At 48.9% G+C, this 26,173-nt stretch overlaps 10 protein-coding genes across 10 annotated transcripts; 4 read left to right on the top strand and 6 right to left on the bottom strand.

The window, feature by feature from the left end:
• Positions 1-620: 620 nt before the first annotated feature.
• BDR25DRAFT_234590 (ethanolaminephosphotransferase 1) lies at positions 621-2,194 on the bottom strand (the record flags this gene model as incomplete). The annotated part of the gene is made up of 6 exons (XM_033685483.1): positions 621-1,336; positions 1,403-1,584; positions 1,640-1,717; positions 1,782-1,825; positions 1,891-2,016; positions 2,075-2,194. The coding sequence occupies 6 exons, from the start codon at positions 2,192-2,194 to the stop codon at positions 621-623; spliced, it is 1,266 nt and encodes a 421-aa protein (XP_033544265.1).
• Positions 2,195-3,354: 1,160 nt separating this feature from the next.
• BDR25DRAFT_358545 (uncharacterized protein) lies at positions 3,355-4,632 on the bottom strand (the record flags this gene model as incomplete). The annotated part of the gene is made up of 10 exons (XM_033695970.1): positions 3,355-3,540; positions 3,570-3,607; positions 3,662-3,722; positions 3,831-3,857; positions 3,916-4,018; positions 4,086-4,209; positions 4,258-4,314; positions 4,385-4,425; positions 4,471-4,542; positions 4,619-4,632. The coding sequence occupies 10 exons, from the start codon at positions 4,630-4,632 to the stop codon at positions 3,355-3,357; spliced, it is 723 nt and encodes a 240-aa protein (XP_033544264.1).
• Positions 4,633-4,851: 219 nt separating this feature from the next.
• On the top strand, positions 4,852-5,612 carry BDR25DRAFT_62501 (uncharacterized protein). Its single transcript, XM_033698835.1, has 2 exons — positions 4,852-5,268; positions 5,344-5,612. The coding sequence occupies exons 1-2, from the start codon at positions 5,130-5,132 to the stop codon at positions 5,541-5,543; spliced, it is 339 nt and encodes a 112-aa protein (XP_033544263.1). The 5' UTR covers positions 4,852-5,129; the 3' UTR covers positions 5,544-5,612.
• A 537-nt stretch (positions 5,613-6,149) lies between these two features.
• Positions 6,150-8,245, top strand: BDR25DRAFT_335874 (uncharacterized protein). Its single transcript, XM_033693055.1, has 3 exons — positions 6,150-6,588; positions 6,643-6,879; positions 6,929-8,245. Exons 1-3 carry the CDS (start codon positions 6,416-6,418, stop codon positions 8,187-8,189), a joined length of 1,671 nt encoding a protein of 556 aa, XP_033544262.1. The 5' UTR covers positions 6,150-6,415; the 3' UTR covers positions 8,190-8,245.
• Positions 8,246-9,112: 867 nt separating this feature from the next.
• Positions 9,113-10,352, bottom strand: BDR25DRAFT_316767 (glycoside hydrolase; the record flags this gene model as incomplete). Its single annotated transcript, XM_033691627.1, has 2 exons — positions 9,113-10,221; positions 10,286-10,352. The coding sequence occupies 2 exons, from the start codon at positions 10,350-10,352 to the stop codon at positions 9,113-9,115; spliced, it is 1,176 nt and encodes a 391-aa protein (XP_033544261.1).
• A 1,693-nt stretch (positions 10,353-12,045) lies between these two features.
• On the bottom strand, positions 12,046-13,252 carry BDR25DRAFT_291796 (NAD(P)-binding protein; the record flags this gene model as incomplete). Its single annotated transcript, XM_033688614.1, has 3 exons — positions 12,847-13,252; positions 12,580-12,735; positions 12,046-12,522 (listed from the first exon to the last, which is right to left on the bottom strand). The coding sequence occupies exons 1-3, from the start codon at positions 13,150-13,152 to the stop codon at positions 12,046-12,048; spliced, it is 939 nt and encodes a 312-aa protein (XP_033544260.1). The 5' UTR covers positions 13,153-13,252.
• BDR25DRAFT_395227 (uncharacterized protein) lies at positions 12,843-14,781 on the top strand. The gene is made up of 11 exons (XM_033698362.1): positions 12,843-13,202; positions 13,278-13,367; positions 13,425-13,493; positions 13,540-13,561; positions 13,599-13,632; positions 13,661-13,714; positions 13,748-13,824; positions 13,859-13,954; positions 14,012-14,100; positions 14,159-14,227; positions 14,255-14,781. Exons 1-11 carry the CDS (start codon positions 13,198-13,200, stop codon positions 14,553-14,555), a joined length of 906 nt encoding a protein of 301 aa, XP_033544259.1. The 5' UTR covers positions 12,843-13,197; the 3' UTR covers positions 14,556-14,781.
• BDR25DRAFT_395226 (FAD/NAD(P)-binding domain-containing protein) lies at positions 14,375-15,808 on the top strand (the record flags this gene model as incomplete). Its single annotated transcript, XM_033698361.1, has 1 exon — positions 14,375-15,808. The coding sequence occupies exon 1, from the start codon at positions 14,585-14,587 to the stop codon at positions 15,806-15,808; it is 1,224 nt and encodes a 407-aa protein (XP_033544258.1). The 5' UTR covers positions 14,375-14,584.
• Positions 15,809-16,180: 372 nt separating this feature from the next.
• Positions 16,181-18,314, bottom strand: BDR25DRAFT_291791 (uncharacterized protein). Its single transcript, XM_033688613.1, has 3 exons — positions 17,427-18,314; positions 17,171-17,377; positions 16,181-17,114 (listed from the first exon to the last, which is right to left on the bottom strand). The coding sequence occupies exons 1-3, from the start codon at positions 18,160-18,162 to the stop codon at positions 16,354-16,356; spliced, it is 1,704 nt and encodes a 567-aa protein (XP_033544257.1). The 5' UTR covers positions 18,163-18,314; the 3' UTR covers positions 16,181-16,353.
• A 2,672-nt stretch (positions 18,315-20,986) lies between these two features.
• BDR25DRAFT_291788 (ankyrin) lies at positions 20,987-24,103 on the bottom strand (the record flags this gene model as incomplete). Its single annotated transcript, XM_033688612.1, has 5 exons — positions 20,987-22,403; positions 22,636-23,223; positions 23,270-23,294; positions 23,351-23,624; positions 23,675-24,103. The coding sequence occupies 5 exons, from the start codon at positions 24,101-24,103 to the stop codon at positions 20,987-20,989; spliced, it is 2,733 nt and encodes a 910-aa protein (XP_033544256.1).
• Positions 24,104-26,173: the final 2,070 nt, after the last annotated feature.

Here is a 26,173-nt window from a genome sequence, read left to right as displayed (position 1 = left end):
AATCTGCCTCTTAAGAGTCAGAGCAAATGATGGTCATGTTGGAGCCTACATGGAATAATTCCTTTGCTGTCATTCGTTGAGATTGAGTGTCTGAGGTGAGGGCCTCGCGTGGTGGCTCGCTCCTCTGTGACTGAACTTCCCACCACAGCCGCAGCACACCAGGCTCCCACGCTTCCCTTGTGACCATCTTCGCAAACCACCCAACAACATCCAGTGCTCAAAACCATACTCCCGAAACCTTCATGCAGTGTATTGCACGCAATGCCAAAATATCCAGGCATGAAAAATAATCGAAGTAAACAAGAAGTCTAACCAAGAACACGGCATCTCAGTATAGGTGTTGAAATCTATGCGTCAAGCCACATAAGACATTACAAGACAGGCTAAGAGTAACATGGATTAGAAGTTTTTCCCGCTGAACTCTCCAAAAGGATGCAAACATGCAAGATGAACACCCACGGGTCTATAGTGGGAGCGAAGCCAGTCCGCTCGGATGGATATATGCAAGAATGTAGGAAACAGGCCGTCTCCTGCTCGCGCATTGAAGCTGCAGAGTCTGCGGCGTTTTTTTTGGAAGAGCCGATATCATGTGCGTATACCGTTCGCTTAATAGAAGTGGCTCAGTCCCTGCGTCCCTTGTGTGTTCCATTTGCAACGCCATTCGACCTCGCCCCTTTATCGGTCGACGGCGCCTTGGTCGGGATGGTTAGGCAGTTTATGCCTAGGAAGTCGCAGATGCTCGTGATCACTAGATGCGCCCATTTTCCGTATACGATGGTGGCGAAGACGAGGTAGGCTCGGAGATACCACAATTCGAGTTGCGCTGAAACAGGTCCAAATGTCATGCTTGTAATTGTAAAGAATGGGTGATTAACAAGAAGCGCTCCGCCAATCATGGGAACAAGCATCACAGTCCAGTATGGAAACGGCTGCCGAGTGAGATGGGCGAGGATGATTTTGGTCGTCATGCGCCCAAATACCAGGGACATTGTCACACAGTAGAGTACTAGGTGGTTGTCCTTCAAAATGAATGAGTAGGGCGATCCAAGCCACGCCATGCTTGCGACCACGAAGACGACCAGGGGGGTCCATTCCTTAAATAGTGGTGCCAGAGGAAGGTTTTGAGCCCGACGCGCTCGCGCAACATTGACGATGCAAGCGGGGAGATGCGCGACGAAGAAGGTAACCAGAATAATAGGTATCCAGAGATCTCGGAACGTTACATCGTCGAGATAGGCGCCATAGGAAGGGAAGAATTTGATTAAGGGAGTAGACCAGATTTCGGGACCGTAATAACCGGAAAGGCACATGATTGTGCAGGCAAGGATCAGCCCCTCTACAACTTGTATCAGTCGCTGCTTAATCAGAGTCTTGCCTGCCTGCCTGCCTGCCTGTTACTTACCCGTCGGCCCGTTGAAGTATCCCAGATACAACGTATGGGTATGGTATGTCTCCCATGTCGAGAAGAACATAGGAAGGACCGGGACGAGAGCCGTGAAAGCCCCCGTCTTACTGCATCCGTATCCAACAGCTGCTGTCTCCAGAAGACTAGCCAGCGTGCAATTGAGCGAGTCTATCCCATGGCTGCATCCTAGTCAGTCTCTCTGTATTCGATGGATGGTCTTGGGTCTTGCCATACTCAAATAGCTCTCCTAGTGGGCTCGAGGTTCCTGTTCGGCGCGCCTGCTTGCCATCTACGTTGTCCATGGTCGAGTACCTAGATAGCATGCCCTTTAGTATCGCGTACTATGCATCATGTGCTGGGGCGTGCTTCAACTTACATCCAAAGGCCGATAGCAAAGCTATAGTACACCCAGGAAGGCGCCTATGGGTCAGGATGATACGTCAGCCCCACTCGCCGCTACAACAGGGCGCACAAATGCAACTCACCGGTCCAACCAGATCCGGCACATAGACTTCCAGCACGACGACATTCCCGAGTATGAAGAAGAAGCCCAGCAGGGTGACGAGATTCGGGGCAAGCCACAGTGGCAGAAGCTCCACAAAGCCATTCCACTGTTCACTTTGTCAGAGGCGCGTTGGGCGACAAGCGAGGCGGAAGAGGGCCGCGTACGTAGTGCTTCAGGATATATCGGGAGATCAGGGACTTGTCGACGCTCGAGTACTTGTACGACCTCAGGTGCTGGAGCGCGTCTTCGGACACGCACTCGTGGGCAGCCGTCTCTGCGTTCATGATTCCTCGTTAGCATACGGGTGAAAGCCAATTTTGCGCGCTCTGGGTCGCCGTGTGCGGTGTCGGTGTGCGATGGGCAGTGGACAGCGTGGTGCGGTGATGCGAAAAAAGAAAGCGGAACTCACGGGCGCTCGGCGGCATCTTGGGATGGGTGACTGGCGTTGGTAACGACATAGGCGAGACGTGAAGCGGGGTGACGGGGTTAATTTATAGCGACAATATCGAGACCATGTGGCTGAACAAGTTTGCAGGTGGGGAAATTGAGATGCAGGACGAGACGATTGACGCAACCTTTGAGGCTCTGGACGATACGTCAAACATGAAGGCTTGGGCGGAAGCGGGCGGACCATCGGATTGCTCGACTCGGGAAATCGCCAGGGGGTCCAAGAATGATGAGCCTTGGCAAACAGATATTTGCCCCGTGACAGTGTCCCTGTCGATTGCATCGTCATGTATGTCATCCGTTTGCGTTTACACTGCTATGTGTGGGCCGTCGACATGTCTCCCTGAAAGCAGCACACACTTCGAAGGCCATTTCAATCAATCCCCACGGTTTTGCAACGCACCACAATTGCCGGAACACCCCTCCGCTTCAAAACTCTCTGAATATATCCAAGTACGCGGAGGGTCTGGTGGTAAAGAGCTGATCTGGGAATCTTCGCACACTCCCTGCTCACCGGTATCATCAGCTTCAGCTATGCAAAATAGTAACGTGAACATACTTGAAGCTGCGGTGATGCAAAGTGTGCCATCTCCCTCAAAAGCACAGTCTCTGAAGTGGAAACCAAGTCCCCGGGTGACTGCATGGAGAGATACTAGGCGGCAAGCTCCAACTTATAGCAAGTCGATCTAGAGATAAAAGATGTGCAAGCTACAGGTCAAGGGGACAGCGTCCTGAAATGTCCGAGGTAGGGTCTCCAAGGGCAGAGTTTTGCAATGAGCAGGCAAAGAAGCCCGATTCGTCATAGAATTTCGACAAGAACTCCAGCAATGGATGGGCGCCGTATACTGATCCTAGAGAGAAAGTTTGTCAAAGGTTCACACGAAACATGGCTCTGCACTTCCATCTGGTGGACTGACATCTATCATCCCCCTTGGCAGTCGAGCAGAGCAACAACGGCATACTTCATGGGAGTGAACGCAGTGGCGGGGCTATTGCTCTAAGAGAGATACTCGTTGCCTGCCATGGCCAACTCTTTACCCCGATGTGATGTGCTAGGTAAGTGGAGGAACATCTCATTATCGAGATGTTGTACAATGCTCTCCAGTGTGTGATTCGGTGTGATTTGAAGTGTGATTAAGTAGGTGCGCAAAGAAAACGTCGTGGTGTCAGCGAAAACACCCAGCTAAACTACCCAGCTAAACTGGACCAGACGCAACAATTCTTCTCAAACCTTCCAACTTCAGGACCAGCTCATCTCTCATAACACATTGCAATTAATATGGTAGCTCGTTCCACCATGGCACGAGCTTTGGGCTGAGAAATTGAGGTTGGCCTGCCTCCTCGCTTAACCAATAGCTGGAAGTTCTACACACGATTTGCACTGCCAAGCCCTTGGCACGTGCACAGGTAAAAAGGACAGACAACACTAGATAGTAAACTATAATAAAATCTTAAGAAGATATTACTTGAAACGAGGAGAAGAGAAAGAAATGTGGTTTTCTGCAGGGGAATGCTGAGTAGCATAGGAATATCTCTTGTTTAACACTACTGTATGTACCTTTTCACGGCCGTTCTTCGGAAAAATTTGACTGCAACCAGCTCTTTGCAAGGCACAATATGTTGCATGCGGGCCTATTTTGAGCTGGGAATTAATTAAATCCCTTCAGCTACCACACGTACGCATTAAACGAAACTTTTATCCTCCACAAGAAACGGCGTTGGCCGGACCGAATCGGGCTACAAATGGGAGAAACTTTCCAGCTGGTGTCGAGACTGTGGGGAAATTGACGATTGGTCGTGCATCTTGGACGTGTTGCAGGGGATGCTAGATCCAGGCCTGCTGGTTGGTGTCCTTGAAAATGCCAGCAAAATTTTAAGAATCTGGGGAAATTTTAGCAACTCGCCGAAGTGTCAAGGCGTCGTCGGAGTTTTAAGATATCGGCAGTGTGAAGTCGTGCTTAGTGCCCAGTCTCTGCTTTGCTGGGAGGCCTTGTTAAAAGACTAAATTTGCAGCAACGTAAACAGACATATTAGAGTGACAGCAAGGTTGAGTGCATACATCGATTTGCTGGTCAAGAGTCAGAGAAGACTCTCACCGCGTAAGCATATAAACCTATCAATTTCTTGGAAGTATGCTCGCAAGCGCGCGTTCCAGACTAGCGTTACATTAGAAATTCTGCACTGGCTCCCCGCAGAGGTCATGGCCTGGTGGTATTTAATAATATAGCGACATAGTAGTTAGACGATACTACTTAGCCCACAAGTCTCTTGCCATGGTCTGATGTCAAAAATTAAGGTTTCTGTACAGTGTCTCCAACCCGTGCACTCCCAGAGGTCAAAAGCTGACTAGGAGGCTTAGCATCTCGTATTGCAATACATACTAACCCGTTTGAGACGTAATAAATGCCAAGTACACTTTATAATGCTTGGTTTCAGCCGCATCCATAGATGTGATGGAACAGACTTCATCTTCAGTCTTGGATAACTTCCTGTTCGGGGATCTAGTAGTGGTGATGGAGCACTGTTCAGCCTAGGCTTGGAGTGGACGGTGAGAAGGCATTGGTCCATCGCGAGGTCCGAATTAAGGCGAAGGAGGGAGAAGAAGGGCGACTGCGAGTCCAACGGTGGAACCAGGCCTGCCTCCGTCAGTATATAATTCAATGATTCTGCTGCAATCGAGGAATATCCAGAACATCAATCCAGACCTCCCATCTTTCTACAACTCAAAAGAACCAGCACCAATCCGAATCACTTCACCCAAATTTCGACAAAATGGTCCAATTCACCCTCACCCTCGCTCTCAGCATGGCTGTTCTCGCCGTTGCAGTCCCCTCTGAGCCAATCCTTGAGCGCAGCAATGGGAACTGCAAGAATGGTGTTCTTTATTGTGGGCACACGCTCGACAACATGGGTAGGTGTCTTTCATCCACTGGGCTCACGCTCTCTCTTTCCCTAGTAAAGATTGACTTGCTGACTATCGCCTTAGGCTGGAATTATCAGACCATCAAAAACGCTTGCTACGCCTCCAGTTACAACAATGGGCAAGTTCCAGATGATGGACAGATCGAGCAGAGCTTGTTCAAGTGTGGCGCTTCCGGTGGCGCCCTCGTTTGGGTGAACAACCGCACACCGTGTGCGCGTGGATGTGTCGATGGAGGAAGCGGAAACTCGGACTATTGCGAATAAGTCCAACGCCTAGACAATGTTCTTGGAAGAGGGGGAAAGAGGGCGGAAAGAGGAACAGGAAGAAGCATTGGGGACGAGTTTTAGTTTCTAGAATGGCCTTTTGGAATAGTACAGAGGCATTTTGTGCTTTATCATATCAATGAATGGTGTTGAATGAGACAAGTCCTTTCTGACGAGGATGTCTGAGTGTTGAGGTTAGATTGCTGGGTTGAAGCTGATGACTGTGGTCTACTTTCCACAGCTAAACATGACACGGTTCTTCCCCGGAACGCCACAATCTTGCGCCCCCAAACTTCAACATATCTTGAAAACCCTTGGGCAGCTCATGCAACTTGACATCACCTCTTGACTCTATAACGTCTTTCAAAATAGCCGTGGAACTTCTTATGATAGTTCACGTCGTGCGGAAGATCTCCGCCGTCGGCTTGTTACGGCTCAAGAAATCTACTCAAACCCTTCCCCAGACTCCACAAGCTTGAGTCTTGACCACCCACCATGCAGTAACTGAGCCGCTCACGGCCTCCCTTCCATGCTGTTACTCGCGGCTCAACCCGAAATGAAACGACAGCGTCGCATCCTCATAACGGCAAAACGTGCGGTTTCCCCGCCAAATTTGTCAAATACGTAATGATAATTGGGTACTCTGGGGAACTAAACAGGAACCGGTTGAGATCATCATAAGCGTCCGCATGCTTGGGGACGAACCTGCCTTCTCCGCTCTTGGAAGGTCCTTGCCTTTGTCTGACGACTTGCGCGTGTTCGAAAAGTTTTCTCGAGTGCACTGCGACTCAACTCAAGTTCTATAAAAGACGCCGATCCCCTAACTATGGAACTCCCAGTGTGTTCAGGGCTCAAAAGAGACTTCCAGCAAAATGAATCGTCACGACGCTGCAGAAATCGAGAAGGGTGACAAAGCCCAGTACTATGAGTCGAAGAGTGGGATCCATGGGGACCAACCGATTCTTGGAGCTAAGAGTGTTGCAGAGGTAGAGGGCAGAGGTGGTGAGACACAGAGGGGGCTAAAGAGCCGACATATCCAGTTTCTGTACAGCGTAAACCAACCCCTTTTTCATTCTCCGTCCCGCTAATTAGAGAGTAGAGCTCTTGGAGGGGCCATCGGGACTGGTCTCTTCGTCGGTTCAGGTGGGATTCTCGCCCTCGTCGGACCAGCGCCCCTTTTCATGGCGTACTTGTCCATGATGATAGTAGTCTGGAATGTCATGAACAATCTTGCAGAGGTTGTGACTTATCTTCCAATGAAGGGGATTACAATTCCTTATTTCGTGAAGAGGTTTGTGGATCCAAGCCTGGCTTTTGCAGTCGGCTGGAATTACTGGCAAGTCTAAACTTCTCCGCTTTGAGGGCAAAGGATTCATTAATTTTAGGTATGCCTACGCTATTCTCGTAGCAGCTGAGGCCACAGCTGGAGCCATTCTTCTCGATTATTGGAGCACACCAGTCCCAGACGCTGTTTGGATTACCATCTTCCTCCTAGTCATTCTGTTTCTGAACATTGTCGTAGTAGGCATTTTTGGAGAAGCAGAGTTCTGGTTCGCCAGTATCAAGTTCATCACAATCATGGGCCTCATAATCCTTGGATTTGTCATCATGCTCGGCGGTAGTCCGAACGACCAAGGACGTCTAGGCTTCCGATACTGGAACAATCCAGGAGCGTTTACACCGTACTTAGTTGGCGGCTCTACAGGTCGCTTCCTAGCTTACTGGGCAGCCTTCGTACGGGCAGGTTTCGCGTTTATCACTTCCCCTGAGCTCATCGCTCTAGCGGCAGGAGAAACAATTGCGCCCCGCCGCAACATCCCTAAAGCGGCCCGCCGCTTTGTCTGGCGTCTCGCCATTTTCTACGGATTTGGATCTTTCATTATTGGTGTCATTGTTCCCTCAACTGACAACCGACTCTTAAGCCCCAACTCCAATGCCTCAGCCTCCCCTTTTGTTATTGGCATCGCGCGGGCTGGAATTAAAGGCCTCAATCACGTCATCAACGCCGCAATCCTAACATCCGCCTGGTCTGCCGGCAACGCCTTCCTATTCTCCGGGTCTCGAGTTTTATACGGTATGGCTCTCGGCGGCGACGCGCCACGCATCTTTGGCCGCACAAACCGCAACGGCGTTCCTTGGGTTGCTGTCCTTGCAACCTGGCTCATCGGCCTTCTCGCATTTCTCAATGTCTCAAATACCGGAGCCCAAGTTTTCACCTGGTTCTCCAACATCTCAACCATCAGCGGCTTCATCGCCTGGATCGTAGTAATGATAACCTACATCCGCTTCCGACGTGCCTTAGTCTACCACAACCTACTCCATACACTCCCCTTCCGCACCCACTTCCAGCCCTACTTTGTCTACTTTGTTCTCTTTATTGTCTCCCTCCTCACCCTTACAAACGGCTTCCAAGTCTTCTTCCCGAGTAAATGGTCTGCAGCGAACTTCTTAGCTGCCTATATTACCTTACCGATCTTCGTGGTGCTGTATTTGGGCCATAAACTCTGGTTTAAAACGGCTTGGGCAATCAAGGTACATAATATTGATGTGATAAGTGGGAAGCGCGAAATGGATGAGTTGTGTGCGTTAGACGCGGAACCGATGCCGAAGAACTGGCTGCAGAGAGCTTGGTTTTGGGTTGCGTGAAGATGGGAAGTTGGAGATAAAGTGAGATTTGAGATAGAACTCTAGATATTCGTGACTTGCTACTTGTTACAAGTAACAAGATATTATGGATAATAGACATATACATCATCTTGTCCTCTGCTTTAGGTAGAATTCAAGGCCGTAGTCTGCGACCTGTTAGTATTACACTTTATCTAGTACTACAATCTAATTAGAACAGAGCTAAGCATCCAACTAGAGCTTGCCTGAATCAATTTCAATAGGCTCAACACATCAAACGAATACATCCTACCTTAATCTCTTCCGCTGAAACCTTTGGGGGTACCTGATACAGATATACATATTTCACGGGGCATTAAACTTTGAAAACGCAGGTCTGGGAGACAGCATCATCGAACCGCTCGAGCAAGCTGTTCCCAGAACAGGTTTCAAGCGCGCTCGATCGAACAATGCATTCATGATATTGAGAATGCCGCTGTAGGGCAGTATGCTCTAGCCCCAAGCTCGATATCTCTCACACATATACACACAGAACTAGTGAGCAATCAGCCGTAAACATGCATGCTCAAAGTTGGATTTGGTATGCTATAGATGCCTTAGGATATCGATATCTGATAAGATAAGAAATTAAACACTAGAATCACCCCTTCATATAGGAAAAGCCGCAGCTATGTCGACAACTCAGCTCGAGAGAAATAAATGCAAATGTGCAAAGCGTAAACACGTGACGTAGCGACATATTTGACGGACGACGAAAGAGGAGAGTCTCACCATCCTTACGGTTGGTAAGTCCTCTTCCAAAACTACTACGATGTGGTCTGATCGTACAACGGCAGAGATGCCGTAGGCCGCCTGAATCTCCTAGCTCATCCAACCCCTTCCTCCTATTTACTGCTGTTCTAACCGCCTGCCAGAATAACCCTGTCCCTAAGAGAGACATGGATTTACAAGGCATCGGAGCAACCGAAGTACTGCTCAACACCGAAAGCACCAGGGGCCTTCCATTTGTCATCCTGGTACGAGAAAAGGCAAGACTCCTTTCCAACCTGCTCCATAATGCTCTTGATCGCGGTCTTCTGTTCCGAGTACCCAGGAATAGCGTTTCCGTTGGCCTCTCCTGACTTGGGCCATCCAATCTCGGTGATGTATTTGCCCTTGGCAGCAGCCTCAGGGCACACGGCGGCAGCCTTCTCCAACTGCTCCTTGGCGAAGTTACCAGCACCGGAAGCGGTGACCTTGGCGGTGAAAAAGGGATGAACCTGGCACGCGAAAACATCGATGTGGCTACAGAGAGCGGCGCCTTTGTTCTCCCACACGTCAACGGGCTCGGTGGTGGTGATAGCGATGTCGGACGGGAAGCCGGCGCCATGGAGAGTCTCACGGACGTAGTCGATGTACGCAGCGAGTTCCTCGGCAGTGCAGTAGTGGTTGAAGAGGGACTCGTTACCGACGATGACCATGGCAACGGAGTCCTTAGGAGCCTTGTTCTTGATCTCCTCAAGCTGCTGGTTGGCGTAGTCGGAGAAGGGTCCCTTTCCACCCTTGCCGCCGGCCTCGAGGAAGATGCCGTAGATGACCTTGAGACCGTGGGCCTGGCACGCTGGGACAACATTCTCAAAAACACCACAGTCGGTGCTGTAGGAACGAATCGTGGTGAAACCCATGCCGGCGATCTTGGAAATGTCGCCTTGCACCTCGCTGGAGGACTTGCATTCACCACTGGAGGTGTAGGGAGTATAGGTGATAGCCCACTTCTCACCCTTGGTCACAATGCGACCACCAGCTCCACCATAGGAGGGGGTCTTGCTTGGCTTCGGCTTGGAAGCAGCAGATGTTGATGGCTTAGCGGGAGCAGAGTAAACGGGGGATGAGGAGTAGACAGGGGCGACATAAGATGATGGCGGTGCGGAGTAAACGGGAGGGGGGGTGTATGCCTCCTTGGTTGGGGTTAAAACAGGCGTTGAGCTCTCTGCACAGGGCGTCGACGATGACGAATATGGGAGAGGGGAGGGAGACATGTAGACAGTTGAGTTGGCAGCGGGAACAGGCAATGCTACGACTCGTCAGCACTAATCCAAACATTCTGAAAATTCCAAGTCTCATGTCTCGCCACCTACCCGACGCATAGTAGTAAACCGTGGTGTACACAGTGCAGACATCCTCATACACTGGAGCAGACGGCATTACGTATCCTCCATCTCCCCTTCGGGCGTGCATTCCAGCGTGGCCGTTGTGCGACGCTGAGACACCCCCAAGCAGAGCAGCCGACGCTGCGACAATTGACGCCTTCATCTTTCTCGTTTAATAAGAATAGTGATTTAGGTAGTTTTGTTATTGTAGACGCGTGAAGTGAGTGCCCGCTGAACGAATGAAGCGGTAACAAGGAGATAACAAACGAGTGACGACGGCACGAAGGCCAAAAGCTTGAGGATGCGAGGCTGGGGAGACGTACAGAAGCCTTGCAAGCAGGAAGGAAGGAAAAGCCACGATACAGCGGGCAGTTAAGAGGTTTTGATCCCAGTGCGTGTAGCACCCACCCTGCGCCGGAACGGCGTTAGTTAGGGGTCTCGATAATTAGCAGCCGATACAAATACGCATGCAGCTAGACCGATGCCCGCTGGGCGGCAAGCTACACCGGATTCTTGCCATGATGCACGACAAGGCCTCACAGCCTGAGGGTGGAAATGAGTAGTCTGGGGAAATACGGCGACGCATGCTCAATCGGTTGAGGCGTCGCCCTAAACCAGCTAGCGCCAATTTCCCCTGACTAGCCACTCCAGTGCACAACACCAGCACAACTCCATCACAATGCTCCTAGGAAGAGCAATCCGCCGACCAGGCGCGCAACGTCCTCTGCAACGCTGAGAGATCTCTAAGCTGTCTCTAACGACTCGTTGCCTTCCTGTTGGCCTTGAGCTTGTCATAATGACAATTTCCCTGTGATGACGGCTCACTCACCAGCCTCGTATTGCTTGATGAGTTCGGCGTATGCTTCCCGAACGCCCTTCGCCTCATCATCAAAAGTCCTCCAAAAACCAAAGTCCGCGGCGCGACCGCAAAATCAAATTAACACATCGCCTGGATAATCTTGCAACGAGGCGTGGGCGGCATGTGGTCTCGGGTGCCTCGGAGCTTTTTGTGAAGACAGTGAACGAAAGTGGCTGCAGGAGTGCAAGATGCAGGAACGGTGCCTGTGCTCAGGGGCCATGCAAGTCGCTTGCTTTGGATTCATTTGCAGGGCCTATTATTGGGTATCCCATTTCTGCTGGTCCACCTGGACCCCTCTGTGGAGGGTGCTTTAACCATGTCGAAGGACCCTGTTTGCTGCCGACCTGCCAGCATCATCACATCCGCAATTCCTCACAGAACATCATCACGTTTTGGAGCCACGAGCTTGGCTCAATTCCGATGCGCTGTCGGGCCAGGGTCCTGCTGACGTTGTGCCTGTGTTCCCCCGAGCGCTATGTCCACTCAGGAACGGGCGTCGTGGAATCTCTGCGAACTGAGCGGTGAACGTCTTGGAGCCTGGGGCGTAGGTTGGCGCAGCGGCCATCGGGCGAGAACATCGTGGGCTTCCGAATTGGTGTTGCAATTTGAGAAAATAGTGCTTGGGGGCAGGTCACACGATGGTAATACGAATAGCTGAAACATAAATGGGCTCGGCCAATTAGATTTGTACCCAAGGTTGAATTTCGAGAAATATAGGGCCTAATGAGAGGTCGTTTAGGCGTGAGCAATCCCACCACCAATCTGAAAGCTGCGCAAGACACCATTTCAAAGATCACAAGATGCTTCATTTAAAGGAAACAACTCATAGAGAACCACGAAACCAATCAGTGCTCTACCTTCGCCGCTGCCCTAGCCGCCCTAAGTGTATTTACTTTCCCTCCTTCTCCAATTCCAAAATCTTCTTAGCGACATCACCAAACGTCTCCTCAGCGCTTCGCAGCTTCATTCCAAGCAATTCATTTGCCTCTTCAGCTCTAATTCTCGCAGGTGTGATATTGTTATCCTTTCCAGTGTCCTTTGGCAACCTATCATTCAGCTCTGGTAGTATCCCTTTCTCTGCTAAAGCTGCTAATGTCTTCACGATACCTGAAGTGCTGAGGGGTTGACCGCCGATGAGGAAGCGCTTATTTGCGGCGCCAGGGGTCGTTAAGGCGCGAACATGAGCGGTGGCCAGATCCCGAACATCAATGTAAGATGGGAAGAGGCCGTCATGGGTGTTCGGGATCTCGTCATAGGTGCCGTTGAAGAGTTTGTAGAAGACGTTAGTGGAGAAGTTGAGATGATTCAAGTCCTTCAGCGATTGGAGTGGCGGGCCGAAGATGAGTGCAGGCAGAAACACTGTGACCTTTGGAAACGTTAGCATGGTGTGCATTCCTCAGGTAGGCGTGGATCTCTTGCTTACTGCGAACTTCGGTTTCTCAGTTTTAACGAACTCCCACACTGACAACTCGGCTTCCTTCTTGCTCGAGCAGTAGCTGATATATGCATTCTGCATCTCACGAGCCTGTTCAGGAGTGATATTGCTCCACGTCTCATTCGTATACTCGGTAGATGCGTTCTCCTCTGGTGATCCCGTGGTCATTGAGTTGATGCTGCCTGTAATAGCTATAGACTTCAAAGCTGGGGCATATATCATCGCAGATTTGAGCATTGAGATATTCGCACCAACACTAGGTTTCAAGAAGTGTGTGTCGTAGTCTGTGTGTTCTGGGTTGTCGAGAAGAGGAGCCGCGATATGGACAATATAGTCGAACTGCTGTTTCTGGAAGACGCTATCGAATGCCCCTTCTTTGGCATAATCTTCGATGACTACGAAGTCGAGCTTTTCTTTCCATTCAGGATGTCCTTCGAAAAGAGCTTCACCGGCCGAGGTACGGCGGACGGTACCCGTAACTGTGTGGCCGTTTGCAATTAACTCGTTGATGATGTGGGCGGCGACGAAAGAGTTCGCGCCGGTGACTAGTGTGTGTGGCATTTCAATTGCTAAGTATTAGAGGCGCTGAAGAGAAAGACTTTGAGAATGGTGTGAGAAAGAATAAATGGTGTGAAACTAATTTGGCTTGAGACTGTTGACTTGAATTGTTGATGGGCAAAATAGAGTCCCTTGCCCGCCACTCTACCTTTATATGCTTCAGATGCACCATCACTGCATCCACTTCAGAGTCTTTTCTATCGTTACTGCATGCAAATGTTACCTAAACTACAACACTGTACAGCTTACATTTACATCGTCTTTGGCCATCTTAGCAAATCAGAACCACATTACCAACCTCCGGCCGAGCTCGAAGGTGCGAAGCGCGACGCCTGGTTCTGCACGTATTGCGCCTTACATTATCAAATGAATGACAAACTCATGCTGCAGGATATTTGAGATCTGGGAAACCGTGTGGTTGGGTCATGCCCTGCTGGTTGTGCAACTAGTCCGGCAATGCGATAGTAGACGAGCTGACTGAGCGTTTGCCCTTATCGCGACTGAATCGAAGGGGATGGAAATTCCTGCAAAGAGAAATTTAGTTTAGTGACAATGATTGGAAGCGGTAGGTAACTATTTTAAGGGCTGATGACTAAAGTTTACTCCACACACTTGGCAAGGAACCGAATATCAAGCTTTTGTCTTCACTTGAACCTTTTCCTCTCGTCAAGTGCCGTATTTAGTTGCTTTTAGTCGTTGATGCACCAAGGGCTTAATCACCGCTTCTGGGAGACTAGGGGAGGATGGCAACTCGGATTCGGGTTACAAGTGTTGGCTGAATAAAAGCTGCAGAAACCCAAGGCTCGTACACAAGAGAATCGAACACTTAATAACTTAGTCGCGAGGTATTCTTCGATGATAGGCTAGAGTCCTTCTTTGGCTCAAATACTTTCCAAGTCCATCCACCAGCTGCGCATTCTTCTCGTCGGAATCGGGACCAGGAGCATCCACGTCGCACCTAAATCGGACCCGCTTAACATAATTCATTAGAGGATCATCATGCAACAAGCTTTATTCGCCAAAGCTTAGGTCCCGAGAAAGCCCTCGGGAGTTGCGTACCCGTTGTAAGGCTGCAGCTGTCGCGGCCGTCTCGTGGATTTTGAAGGATTGACGCTGGCAGCTCCTCGGGGCCGAAGAGCCTCAACACCAACGCGAGCCTCCGAAACATGTATCCGCATCGGAATATTGGAGGCAGGCAGCCACAACTTGAACATTATAAGTATTTCACGATTTTCCTTCGTCTTTCATCATCACACAGCCAACTTCAGACATTTATCAACTTCCACATTTTGCAACTACGACATTTGAACACTTACTCTTACCATACGAATCTCAACAAGCATCTTGCTCCACGCCCTTCAGTCCAATCAATTCCGAATCTGCACCACTCAACATTTAATACCTAACCGCAAACTCAAACATCCAACGGTCTACCATGTCTACCACTTCTATCCGCCCCAAGATCGCCCTCATCGGTGCTGGCCCTGCCTCCCTCACTTTGGCCAACATTCTCCAGAACCATTCCATCCCCTTCACTATCTACGAAAGTTCCTCCACCATTCGCAGTCAAGGAGGGTCCCTGGACCTCCACCCCCGAACTGGTCAACTTGCCCTCAAAGAAGCCAACCGCTGGGACCAATTCGCTAAGCACTGCCGTCCTGAATCCGACGTCACAAAACTCGTCGACATCTTCGGCGAAGTCTGCTGGGATGAAGGCGGCGCAGACAAGCACGAAGTCCGCGAAGAGGAGAAATTCGATGGACGACCAGAAATTGACCGCGCTAAGCTCATGGAACTCTTGCACGAGAACATCACCCCAGAGGCTATCAAATTCAACAAGAAGCTCTCGAAGGCAGTTCCAAGCATCACAGAAGCCAAGAAATACGATCTACAGTTCGCGGATGGTACCATCGAGAAGGACGTCGACCTCGTTGTCGGCGGTGACGGGGCTTGGTCCAAAGTTCGGGATCTCTTGACCGGTGTCAAACCGCAATACTCCGGCATCACTGCCATCGAAATCTGGGCCTTTGATGTCAAGGAGAAGAACCCCTGGCTTGCCAACTACGTTGGTGAGGGCTCCATGTTCTCCTTCGGTGAGGGTCGAGCGGTGCAGGCGCAACGACAGGGTGACGGAAGTCTCCGTACTTATGCTTCTATGCGCGCCCCAGAGAATTTCGTCGAGACGTGCGGCATCGACTGGAACGACCACGCTAGTGCGCGCAAGGCGTACGTTGACCAGAATTTCTCAGACATCGGCGAAGACTTGAAGCGCGTAATTCTCGAATCCTCGGATAACCTCATTCCACGCACCATGTACGAACTCCCGATCGGAATCACCTGGCCCTCTCGCTCCGGCGTGACGCTCATCGGCGACGCAGCGCATCTCATGACACCATTTGCAGGTGTGGGCGTAAATGTGAGCATGTTCGATGCTCTGGAACTCTCGAAGGCGATTGTGGCGGCGTGGAATGGACAGAAGGGGCTTGATGAGGCAGTGCAGGAGTATGAGAAGGAGTTGTTTCCGCGGGCGGAGATGTTTATGAAGAAGACCGAGAAGAATAAGAGGGATCATTTCTCTGAAGACGGGACAAGGCGACTGGCGGCGAAAATCAGGGCTTTCCATGCGGGAGAATTGCAAGGCTCAAAGAGCGAGCACTGAGGGGAGTGCAGGGGGCATCTACAATGCGCTTTAAGAATAGGTAGGAATTTCTAGTAGTAAGGCGATAAGAGGCGTGCAAAGCTCAGAAAGGGGAGCCTTTGCAGTGCTTTGAGATATAAAGCCTTTTGGAGGGAGATTTGGTCATTCGGTTATACTTCTCCTGCCACTCGCTGGTTATATCTTAACTCATTGGAAACATACCCAAATACATCTTCCAAATGACTACCGTGAACAATCGTCCCTCCAAGACCTCTCCTCAAAGCATCAATCAACCCAGCATCTCCAAGGTTGATTGGGTGTGACATATTCCTCCTTATACACTCTTATGGGAATAGATAGTGGTGAAATAAGAGAAAGTGTATATTCTCGACTGTAATTATCCTAAGGCCGTAAACATACAATAAAGCCGAACCGAAAATTTCCAAACTTATGTCATCTGAAGAGTTCCTCCTCTCGAACAATCTAGCCAAGCTCTCTCGATCATTCTTTCTTTGCAATTAGTATCTGCCCTCCTATTCGACGTGCTTCCCTCTCTTTCCCTCGCGTCACTGTTTCGGCGGAGCGGGATAGAACCACGGCTGCGCCTTCTCCTTAATATCAAAGTTATTCTTCTTATCTAGCGATAGCAACCAATCTCCCTCCTCCCTATTCTCTTTAACACACTCCTCATACCATGACCTCTCAAAATTGAATCCAGGATTATCCTGCTCAAGGATAACCCACTCAGGTATCGGATCACCATCATTGTGAAACCACCAATGCCTGCCCTTATCACCCCCATTCTTGACCAAGGTGCGATTGAAGTCGCCTAGAGCGGATTTTTCTTTCGGTCCGCGGATCATCTGGCGGTATGCGCAGACAGGATGGATATACTCGTTTGTATCGCCGTGCTCTTTGATGTATTCGAGTTTCCATTGTCCGCCGTCCTTGTTGTTGGGGTCGGCGTACCAGAATTCCGTTCTGCAGTGTCCTGGGACGCGCGGCTCGCTTCCATTGAGCTTGTACTTGAACGTGTAACTATCATCAATTGGGCCGGTGCCCCATCGGCGGTCTAGATCTGGGTGTTGGTGAGGCTTGTCGCGCCTTGGTGCGGTAAGTTCATCTGGGGCAGGGTTGACAAAGGGAACGTTGGGGAGAATAGACACGGCTTTGCCAAACCATCCCTCGTGATAGTATGTGCAAGTCCAACGGACCTTGTCCAGCCATTGTTGGTACTGGGTGATGGTTTTCTTGAATTCGGCGTCATCGATGGTGAGGTATGGTGCGATGCACTGGAGCATCCAGGAGAATGTCACATTAGCTAATTCTAGAAGATAATCAGCGCACTGTTAAATTGGGCATGTGCAAGGTTATAAGACTTACGCTCTTTGTCTCCTTTCATGTCCCCGATACTGTCGTCCGACCCGCCACCGCTGTTGATATGGACGCCAGGAAACCAGACTTGCTTCAACTCGGGAAGTTTGTCTGCGGGAAGCCTGGCTTTGAGTTTATTGGAGATGTACCAAAGTGTAGGCCGAAATGCTTTGCGGTGTTCGTCCAGGGCCAGGGCATGGAATGCGTGCTCGATATCTGCAATTGTTCAGTCATCAATCTTCGTAACGTGATAAGTGTTACTTACTTTCGTTCAGCGAAACGTTGTGAAATGCGTACTTGGACCTGAGCGACGTGTTGTCAATCCATGCGATATCTGGGATCCCTAAGCTGCCAACTGTGTCCCAGACACCGACCACCTTGACTTTGTTACTTCCGTCGATGGCAAGTTCACCACGAGGGGGAATTTCCCATTTTTCGGCGTCCAGCTGTGCCCTTGATTTGTTTGGTTCATTTGAGGGACTTGGAGACTTATCCCATTTCTTTCCATTAACAATATTCTTCCATGCATCGGTTTCCCGGAAAGCTATCCCAGTCTTGTTGCTCTTGTACAGTCGATACACCTCGGGGAAGATTTGCATGTGTCTTGGTTCGAAGACGCCAATATCGGTTACCAGCCCAGCCACCGCTCTTGCGGTATACGCGCCCCTGGAGAAACCAAAGCAGAATATCTCATCGCCGGGCTGGTAGTTGAGGACGATGAAGTTGTAAGCTTCGATGACGTTTTCGGCTAGACCGAGACCCGTCCCTCCTTGTCGAGTCTTTTCCCAATTCGATAGGGCTCCTGTGCCAATACCGCCATCGTAATACACAAGTTGGTGCCACTTCTTACTCGAATCTTTCTTCTGGTCGTCGCCGATCCGGTTTATGAGCCGGCAGAGCTTGGTTACATTAGAAGGGACATTGTCGCTGCCTGATACGCTGGATTGCCATGTTCCGTCGCAACAGACGATGAGGCGTCGTGGCCATGGGGCTTCTAACATCTTAACTCCAGAGATATTTCAACAATATTCGCAGAAAATAAAGAAAAAAAGGGTAGATAAACAGCTAGCGGAAATAGAATCTTAGATAATGGTCAAAAGACAGAAGTTCGGATTCGCGAGGCACCCTTATAAGAAGGGTGATGTTGTGCGAGAGTAAGCAGGGCAACGATAAGCAGAACTTCTCAGGCAACTAGGCAAACTTCTATTTATCCAGAGTCATCTGTGCTCCCTCTGGCAGCCAAAACCAACGTTGACCCCTCAGCTGAGGTCCAGTCGGTGAGGCGTATTGGACGCTTACCGCCCACGGACACAAGCCCAGCTGAAGAAGCCACCAAGCGGCATGTTCGCAGGTCATGACGATCATGACCAGAATCAGACTTTTGACTTGCTTTGTGCTTTTCAATCGCTGGAATTGGTCGCATCGAGGCTCTTTGTGGCTGGCGTAACCGACCTGAGTCCGCGGTTGACGGTGAGAAGCGACATCGAGAGCGAGCGGTTAGGCCAGCCCGTTGGGAACGGAAAAGAAAAAGACGCTAGCCGGATTAGGAGTTCAGGCCACACAATTCTGTCAGCTCTATCGACTTTAGAATATCCGCGAGACGGTTAGACTGGCTTACGCTTTTGTTCGTGAATGCTAGTATAGTTCGTGAATGCTAGTATAGTTCGTGAATGCTAGTATATCATTCAAATAAAAAAAAGGCAAAGTTCGCAACCTTCCGGCTCAATCTTCAATAAGCAAATTCCCTTTCGTTCAGGTTTGGAAATCTTGGCTCAGATTCTGATGAGCCCAGTATTCATGTGATTCTAATGCTATCTTTCCCAACCTGAGCACTTCCATCCCTATCCATCGCCACTCCTCCGTCCTCAAAGGCTGTTGTTCGCTTGGCTCTCCCCGGAGTCAGTTTCGCTCAATTGCTTCTAAAGGTTCTCGCTTCCAAATCGAGCACAACACGCTTACACAAAACAAGTTACTCTAGTCTCTTCTCGATAGTTAATATGGCAACGCCCAGCATAATTAGTGGAGTCCATTCCTAGGCCATATAAGATATCGTTCTAGTCAGAGTTTCCGACATTAATTTCCTTCTCGAATCTCTGAGCCACCACGTTAAAGTAAGACGACAAGTCCTCTCCATCCAATGACCCATCAATCGCCATGCTAATACGGATCCGTATTACAGTCATTATTGATTCCAATGACGCTAGAAAGTCTATAGGGCGGAATCCCTGTAGCTTCGCTATATGCTTGTGTAGCTAGGGTGTTAAAGCCTACCTCTCAGCTGGAAGTTGTCTGGAGCCGCCCTGCTACTTTCAGGCGGGAACTTCAGGGTCAGAGTAGGCTTCGGTGGGGTACCTTGTGCTTCCGTAGAATGTGGATCGACGAGTCCACAAACCTAGCAGTTCCAGACTCACCCCTCGCCTCCCCAAAGATTCGAAATGCTTCGGCGACCTCTCCTCGATGTCTCGTATTGTGGAGACAACTTATCAACGCAAAGTCCATTAGAAGCACAATGCTCGCTATGAAGACACCTTGCAGAAACCTAGCGAAATTGAATCGTGTAGCAGTGTAAAGGTCTGAGTTCTCTGGATATGATTTAGACTGGAGGGTGAGCCGTGAGGATTTGCCACGCATATCCCGTGACGAAGGGTACGCGGCATCGACGGAACCACGGGTGAAATGAGGTGGAGCTTACACCGCTGCTCGTAGAGGCAGACACAAAACATGTATCGTTGAAGGATATTCGCTCCTTGTATAGGGTTGAGCTCGTAGGCCTCTATTAACTTGGCTTTAGACATGAAGAAGAATGGCGGAATATTATTGATAAGCATCCATAGCATTGTGTTAATGTCCATAACATTATCGTGACTTAGACCGCCGAGGTGGGCCATTCTAAGAGTGCGATCGAAAATATTCCGAGAGCTCTCTACCAAGCGTATCCTCTGCAGTGTATTGGCGGAACTCTGAAACCAGAATCTCGGCTCCCGGCCATGTTTATTGGTGCTCTTATTGTGCCTATCGGGGTGGTTTTTGTATGTCTGGTTAGCAGACAAGAAGGTACATTGGATTATTCCGATCATCGGCACTGCGTTTCTCCGTGTTGGATTGTTCGTCCTCTTCGTGAGTTATCCCGCCCCTCAAATTGAAGAAATGCAGCTAACTCTGAATAGATGCAGGCATAGGCCTACCTTGTTGATGCGTATACTGTATATGCTGCTTATGTATTCGCTGCAGCAACTGTCTTTCGCTCTCTTCTTGGGCGCAACTTCCGCTAGCTGGTAATAGCATGCATGATACACTTGGGGTGGGATGGGGCACATCCCTTCTGGGTTTCATCGCAGTCGCTTTCATTCCACTCGCTCTCATCTTCCGGAAATGTGGCGAAAAAATTGGAGATGGCAGACTCTCTCAAGTCAGATTTTGACTTAATTTGAGACGGAAAAGTGTCATCAGTTAGAAGGGAGCACGCACTAGCTTAAGAGAGCGGATGGCTCGATCAGGCCATTAGAACCCTTGGAAAGTGAACGCTAGGAAAGAGGCTAGCCGGGTCGAAAGACCTGACTAAAATTCTGCCAGACTCCCTCATGTTGTTCGCCATTATCTCTTGACCTGCCTGTTGACAACCCCAAATTTGAGATGTTTGTGGGACGGTGATAGTGGCTCGTGTTTCAGTCTGTAGATACTATCGCATATTCAGTGAGTCTACGGTAGAGACAACAAATGTGGTAGATAATCACGAAATTCACAAAGAAGATTGTGCTAAAGAGACTTATGAACTCTACGCCAGATACAGCAGATTGTAAGATTCCCAACTTCCTAGGATCACGGTCAATTAGGTTTCCATGAGTTCGGGCCTTCGAGATCAACATCATCTTCCAGCAAACCCCCATGGCTACAATTTTTTTCCCGAATAGTTAAAGATCTCTCTTCACTAACACCAAGATGCTGTGATACCGCTTGTTCCAGTCTCTTCGTAATGGCGTGATACGGCAGCAGTCTTGCCAGACTAAGTGGAGTGTAGCCTTGACTACTTCGCATCAATGGATCTGCGCCCCATTGAAGTAGCAAATCGACCACATCTTCATGTCCATGTTCCACAGCTTCCAGTAGCGGAGTCCACGCATCCCATGTTTGAGCATTGACATCACTGCCCCACTCCCTCAGTCTCGTCAAGATGTAAATTGAGCCTCCGCGGGCAGCTCGATAGAAAGGTGTGGTTTCAGATCTAGATCTAGCGTGTGGGTCTGCACCATGATTGATTAGTAGGTTGAAAGTCTCTTGGCACCCGTTTTCGGCAGCGAAATGCAAAGGAGTCAGTCCTCTATCGGGAGTTTTGAGATCCACGATTGCTCCAAGGTCCAAGAGTTTCTGGGATATGATGACTTGGTTTGCCGCTGCCGCAACATGCAGACATGCATGATTACCAATGTGGCAACAGTTGATGTCTTGCAGGTTTGGATACAGGTAGTCGAATAGCTCGTCTAATCCAGCATCAATCGCGAAGCAAATCCGTGAGAGGCACCGCGCTCGGGGACGCGGATACGAGTTAATGAACACTCGCTGCCATCTATCGTAACAATTTGCACCATTCATGAACCAGTTGAGGTATGGCTGGTAATAGTCTTCGGTTCTAGGAAAACCTCGAGCGTTGTGCATGTGGGTAAACCAATTTAAGGCGGCGTATGGTAAGAGTTCATACTGGCTGGGTGCTTCTAATTCTCGACTGGTTGCGTCTCTCTCTACTGGTAGGTCAAAAATGAAGAATGAGAGATACTGGAGACAAATTGCGCTGAGCCATGCGTTGGCCTGCCTGGGATCGACATAGAAATTTTTCGCATTTCCTTGAAGAATAGCCTTAGAGCAAAGATACTCCTTCACCGTGTAGTGCGAAAGTTGAATACCATCAATTATTTTGTCTCGGTCGATAGTTACTAAAGGAGCTATCACTTCAAGTGTATCGAAGGAATCGGTATTCACGGCATCGCGATCTAAGCGTCGTTTTCGAGGCTCCATTGCAATAATCTCGGACAATTGTGTTGCAGATAACGGCGATGTGGCTGCAACAAGGCATCGCAGTAGAACTTTAATATCGTCTGTGCGCTGGGGGTATCGAGAAGCCAGAGAGCAAAGGATGGTTTCGTATGTGCTTTCAAGGCCGCTGGGTAGGGTTTCTAGCATCCCTTTCAGGCTCTTGTCATTCCGTGCAGTAGAGAGGTAATCAAGTCGCATCTTGGCTTGGAGAATCCTAGGCTCGTTAGTGAATCTACTAATATGCCATCGAAAGGGATAATTAATATATTGGAATTGAACGGGCTTGAGATAGAGGGTAATAGACAATACTATCGTTAGTATGTTTGAGTTTTCATGCGAAGAACAGGAAAATACTTCCCCGGTAGAGAAAAAGCAGCTACAATGCTCCTTTCTGTCGATGGTGGAGGATAAGAAGAGAATTTGCTTAGATGAGATAAGAAACTTACGTTCCTGCTTCATTGCTGACTCGGCTTTGGATGAAGGGTATCAACTCCTTATCGCGTACTTTCAGTATGCCTTCCCGGAGTCTTTCCTGCATTTCAACTTTAACGTAGTATTCAATATCCGGCAACGTGGTGTCTACAAGTGAGACACGGCTGGATATAATGGAGCCCAATAGTTTCTCTAGCTGAACGTCAAAACGGCTGGTGAGCAATAGCTTCACGCTGACGCCATGTTGATATCCCAACTCGTACATGTGACTGAGTATTTCTGCAATCTCCAATGGTTCGGAAGCTTCGTCAAGTGCGTCTAAGATGAGAAATACCTCTCTAAAGTCTCTTAGACACGAGTCTATCAATGGAAGGTACTCACTCGAATTGAAAGTACGGCCCGAACTTCGCTTTTGCTTTTCTTCGTAAAGCTCTTTTGCTTTCTGCAAGCATTTTGGAGATGTATCTAGAATTTGTCTTGTGACGTTGATTAATAGACTTTCTTTCGTTTGCTTCGAGCTATCTCGGCGATCACAGAAGAAGAACAGTACGACAGTTGTCGGTGAGGTACAAGCAACCCTCACTCTTTCTATGATAGATGAGCTAGTAGAAGTGAGCCACGTCGACAGAAGAACAATAAGTGGCTAACCAGAGTAGGGTCTTTCCAGACCCGGCTAAAATGCAAGCCAGTCAGCAAGGGAAAGGTAGTCATTCATTTTAGATTACGTACGAAAGCCGACGATCCAAATTGCTCCAGCATTGGACATATGCCAGTCCTCGAAAGTTTTAGATTCAAGGAACCAAGCACCAGTACCAGTTGTCCGCAAGCTCAATGCAGTATCCAGGCTCACTTGGGCGGCATCAGCGGGCGGAAGACGGAGCCAAGACATGATAGTCTGAGTTTCTTCGCGACTGATTTGTGTCCTTGCATTATCGGATAGAAACTCGACCTCATTGATGATGCACTGTTGGTTTTCTTCGATGCGTTGTAGTGCCGCCCTAGTCTGGCTTAAGCAGTTATCTTCGAAGTTAAAGAGAGGAGTACTTGCGTAACGTTTGCCTGGAGAGCAGTCGTAAGCAGCTCTCTAAGTCGGTAAAGTCGTGCAAAAGCATCCTTGGTCTCTTTCTCTTTGAACGGCCATAGTAAGCGACGCGTTAAGTTTGTCACATCTTTTCCATGCCCCTTTTCACATTTCGCAAGTGCCTTTCGTATAAACTCTAGAGTTGTCCCACAATCATGAAAGACACCTAGGCGCTTAAGACTTTGAAGGGCATTTTCATGAGCGGGGTTTATTTTTGAATTCGATAGTATCTCGAGCTGGCTTAGTAGGCTGTTGACGGCTGCAGTCTCAGTTAAAAGGTATCTGATTTCCGCTGGTGCATTGGAAACTCTGGAGAGAAAGCCATAGCCACCGGCAAGGAGTTGTCCACTAAGCTGTACGAGCTGGACTACTGAGGCGACTATCGCGAGGGCTTCAGCCATAGTTTGGTGAGCCTGAGTTTTCTGGAAAGGCGTGGCGCTACAGAAGGAGGGAGTAGAGCGGGGATCAAGGCCTGCAGCCGCACACAGCTTAGATCATCTGTTTGCCGTTAACGTATTTTACCAGGCATCCGCCAATGCCAGGCATCCACCAATCCAGGCATCCACCAATCCAGGCATCCATCATCCGCCAGCCCTAAAACTCACCAAAAATGGGAAAATTGTACCCTGATATCTCAACAACGGCATGATAGTAAATTCTATAATTCTATAATTAGCCTCATATGCCTCCTGTAAGACTCTTGTTTAACTTTAAAGGCTATTTATTAGCTGAATCTTAAGAAACAGCAATTCAGCTAAGTTTAGGGGCCAGGAACTTGATACTATTAGAATAATTTACTATGGCTAATTCTACTTGTCTATACTTAACTCTTTTCTAAAAGTTATGTTTGTATAGTTGCCTTTATTGCTAATATGTCTAGCATCCTCTTTTATAGCGTGATAGACTTCTCTTTTTATAGCGCTAATATTAAGCCTTTTTTGTTCTAATTTTTGGTAGAATAGCCTTACCCTAGCCTCAGAACCTCTGTCAGATGCTTAGAGGTCACTATAAGCCTTGTGCACGCTATCGCGGGCAAATTCATGTAAGGTCGCTTCGCCGTTTGGTACCTCCAGCAGAAGCGACCCACTGATCTTGGCTAATGCGAGATAATTTACATGTCTCCACTCGTCACCCGCGGGTAATTTACTGTAAGATCGGTTGCTACAGATCGCATAAGCGCTCAGAAGATAAGTAAACCCGGCTAAGGATTGGGAGCAGTGCGAGGACTTAGCCGATCCCGGCGCTTGTGTAGTCAGCCAACACGTGTAAGCATCGAAACTAGCTTCTGCACTAGGTTGCAGCTGGCACAGTTGCTGCTACGGGGCAAAATATCCGATATGTCCTAAACGCTGGAGTCCGTTGTTGAGAGGTTGAAGTGGCTCCATCAGCAGAAAATGTCCGATAGGGTTCCGTGCTGTTGACCGGCAACAGCAACATCGACGTAGACGCTCAAATTACTACCAGAGGTGGACATCCCGCGAGGCAAGGCAAGCCGAGTGAAGGTAAGTGAAGAGCATCACCCTGTACTTTGTATACACTACGGATGTTTTCTTCAGAGAAGCAATGGGAAGTAGCATGTATGAATACGAGCAGGTATGAGCCTTCCTTTTCGGAAGCTTGGATGAGGAAAATTTAGCAATAACAAAGGAAGAATAGAGATATAGACGAACAAATCTCCTGTGCCGCCAACAATGTTCATACAGAGCACCGCGTCGGTCAGTTGCAAAGTCAGACAATAGGCGATAGGTTTGACATTTAGAAGACAGACGCCAACATACTGATTCTAGCTTAGCGACACCTTAAAACTGTGAACAGTAACAAAGGGGTAAACTTTAGCCCACAAACAACAGAACACAGCATTATAATATTGCATTAAAACATCTAGAATATAGTAATAGACCTAGTAAAATATATTTATTTGCTTTAAAAATCTAGAATATTTGTAAAAGTGGTGGAAAGTTTTATAGGCTAATTAGACATTAATCCGGCGCTTTTTTAAACTAATAAGAGAAAAGACTTGGCAAGATGTACAGTGAATAATAGAGATGCGCACATTTGGGCCTATAGATTCTCTACGCGCAGACTTCTAGCTCGCTAATGGTGCTTGTAGCATTCGAGCCTACAACAAGCTTACATTCTCGGACAGCTGAAACCACCATTGCTTTCAAAGTTTTGCAATAGGTATCCGAGAGCAATACTATTTGAGATGACTTTGTGCCCTTGCGCCTCCGTTTCCTTGTTGTGGACTTCTTTCTCATGATTCTTGATGTCCCCATGAGCCTTAGAGGACACTTCGACTGCTTGAATATCCTCAATTGTCTCAAGCATGTTAGTATCCTTCAGAAAACATCTCAGGATAGGGAGTACTGCGACACATCCAAAGGCAAGAAACTATACAAACTGTTTTAGCCTAGAAAACAGGAAACATGCGGCTCAAGCTTGCATTCGAGCTCACTTACTGCCAAAGAAGT

Source organism: Lindgomyces ingoldianus (genome assembly GCF_010093535.1).
Source record: "Lindgomyces ingoldianus strain ATCC 200398 unplaced genomic scaffold BDR25scaffold_29, whole genome shotgun sequence".
Taxonomy (NCBI): domain Eukaryota; kingdom Fungi; phylum Ascomycota; class Dothideomycetes; order Pleosporales; family Lindgomycetaceae; genus Lindgomyces; species Lindgomyces ingoldianus.
This window is presented reverse-complemented; position numbering and strand designations above follow the sequence as displayed.

Bases quoted from the DNA above. Each gene is read 5' to 3' on its own strand.
- BDR25DRAFT_62501 (XM_033698835.1), top strand. From the start codon at position 5,130: ATGGTCCAATTCACCCTCACCCTCGCTCTCAGCATGGCTGTTCTCGCC. The intron at 5,269-5,343 runs GTAGGTGTCTTT...CTATCGCCTTAG, and splicing joins GCACACGCTCGACAACATGG to GCTGGAATTATCAGACCATC.
- BDR25DRAFT_335874 (XM_033693055.1), top strand. From the start codon at position 6,416: ATGAATCGTCACGACGCTGCAGAAATCGAGAAGGGTGACAAAGCCCAG. The intron at 6,589-6,642 runs GTACAGCGTAAA...ATTAGAGAGTAG, and splicing joins AGCCGACATATCCAGTTTCT to AGCTCTTGGAGGGGCCATCG. The intron at 6,880-6,928 runs GCAAGTCTAAAC...CATTAATTTTAG, and splicing joins GCAGTCGGCTGGAATTACTG to GTATGCCTACGCTATTCTCG.
- BDR25DRAFT_395227 (XM_033698362.1), top strand. The intron at 13,368-13,424 runs GTTACCTAAACT...TGGCCATCTTAG, and splicing joins TATCGTTACTGCATGCAAAT to CAAATCAGAACCACATTACC. The intron at 14,101-14,158 runs GTCGCACCTAAA...TCATGCAACAAG, and splicing joins TCGGGACCAGGAGCATCCAC to CTTTATTCGCCAAAGCTTAG.
- BDR25DRAFT_291791 (XM_033688613.1), bottom strand. From the start codon at position 18,162: ATGTTAGAAGCCCCATGGCCACGACGCCTCATCGTCTGTTGCGACGGA. The intron at 17,378-17,426 runs GTAAGTAACACT...GAACAATTGCAG, and splicing joins CAACGTTTCGCTGAACGAAA to ATATCGAGCACGCATTCCAT. The intron at 17,115-17,170 runs GTAAGTCTTATA...ATTATCTTCTAG, and splicing joins CATGAAAGGAGACAAAGAGC to AATTAGCTAATGTGACATTC.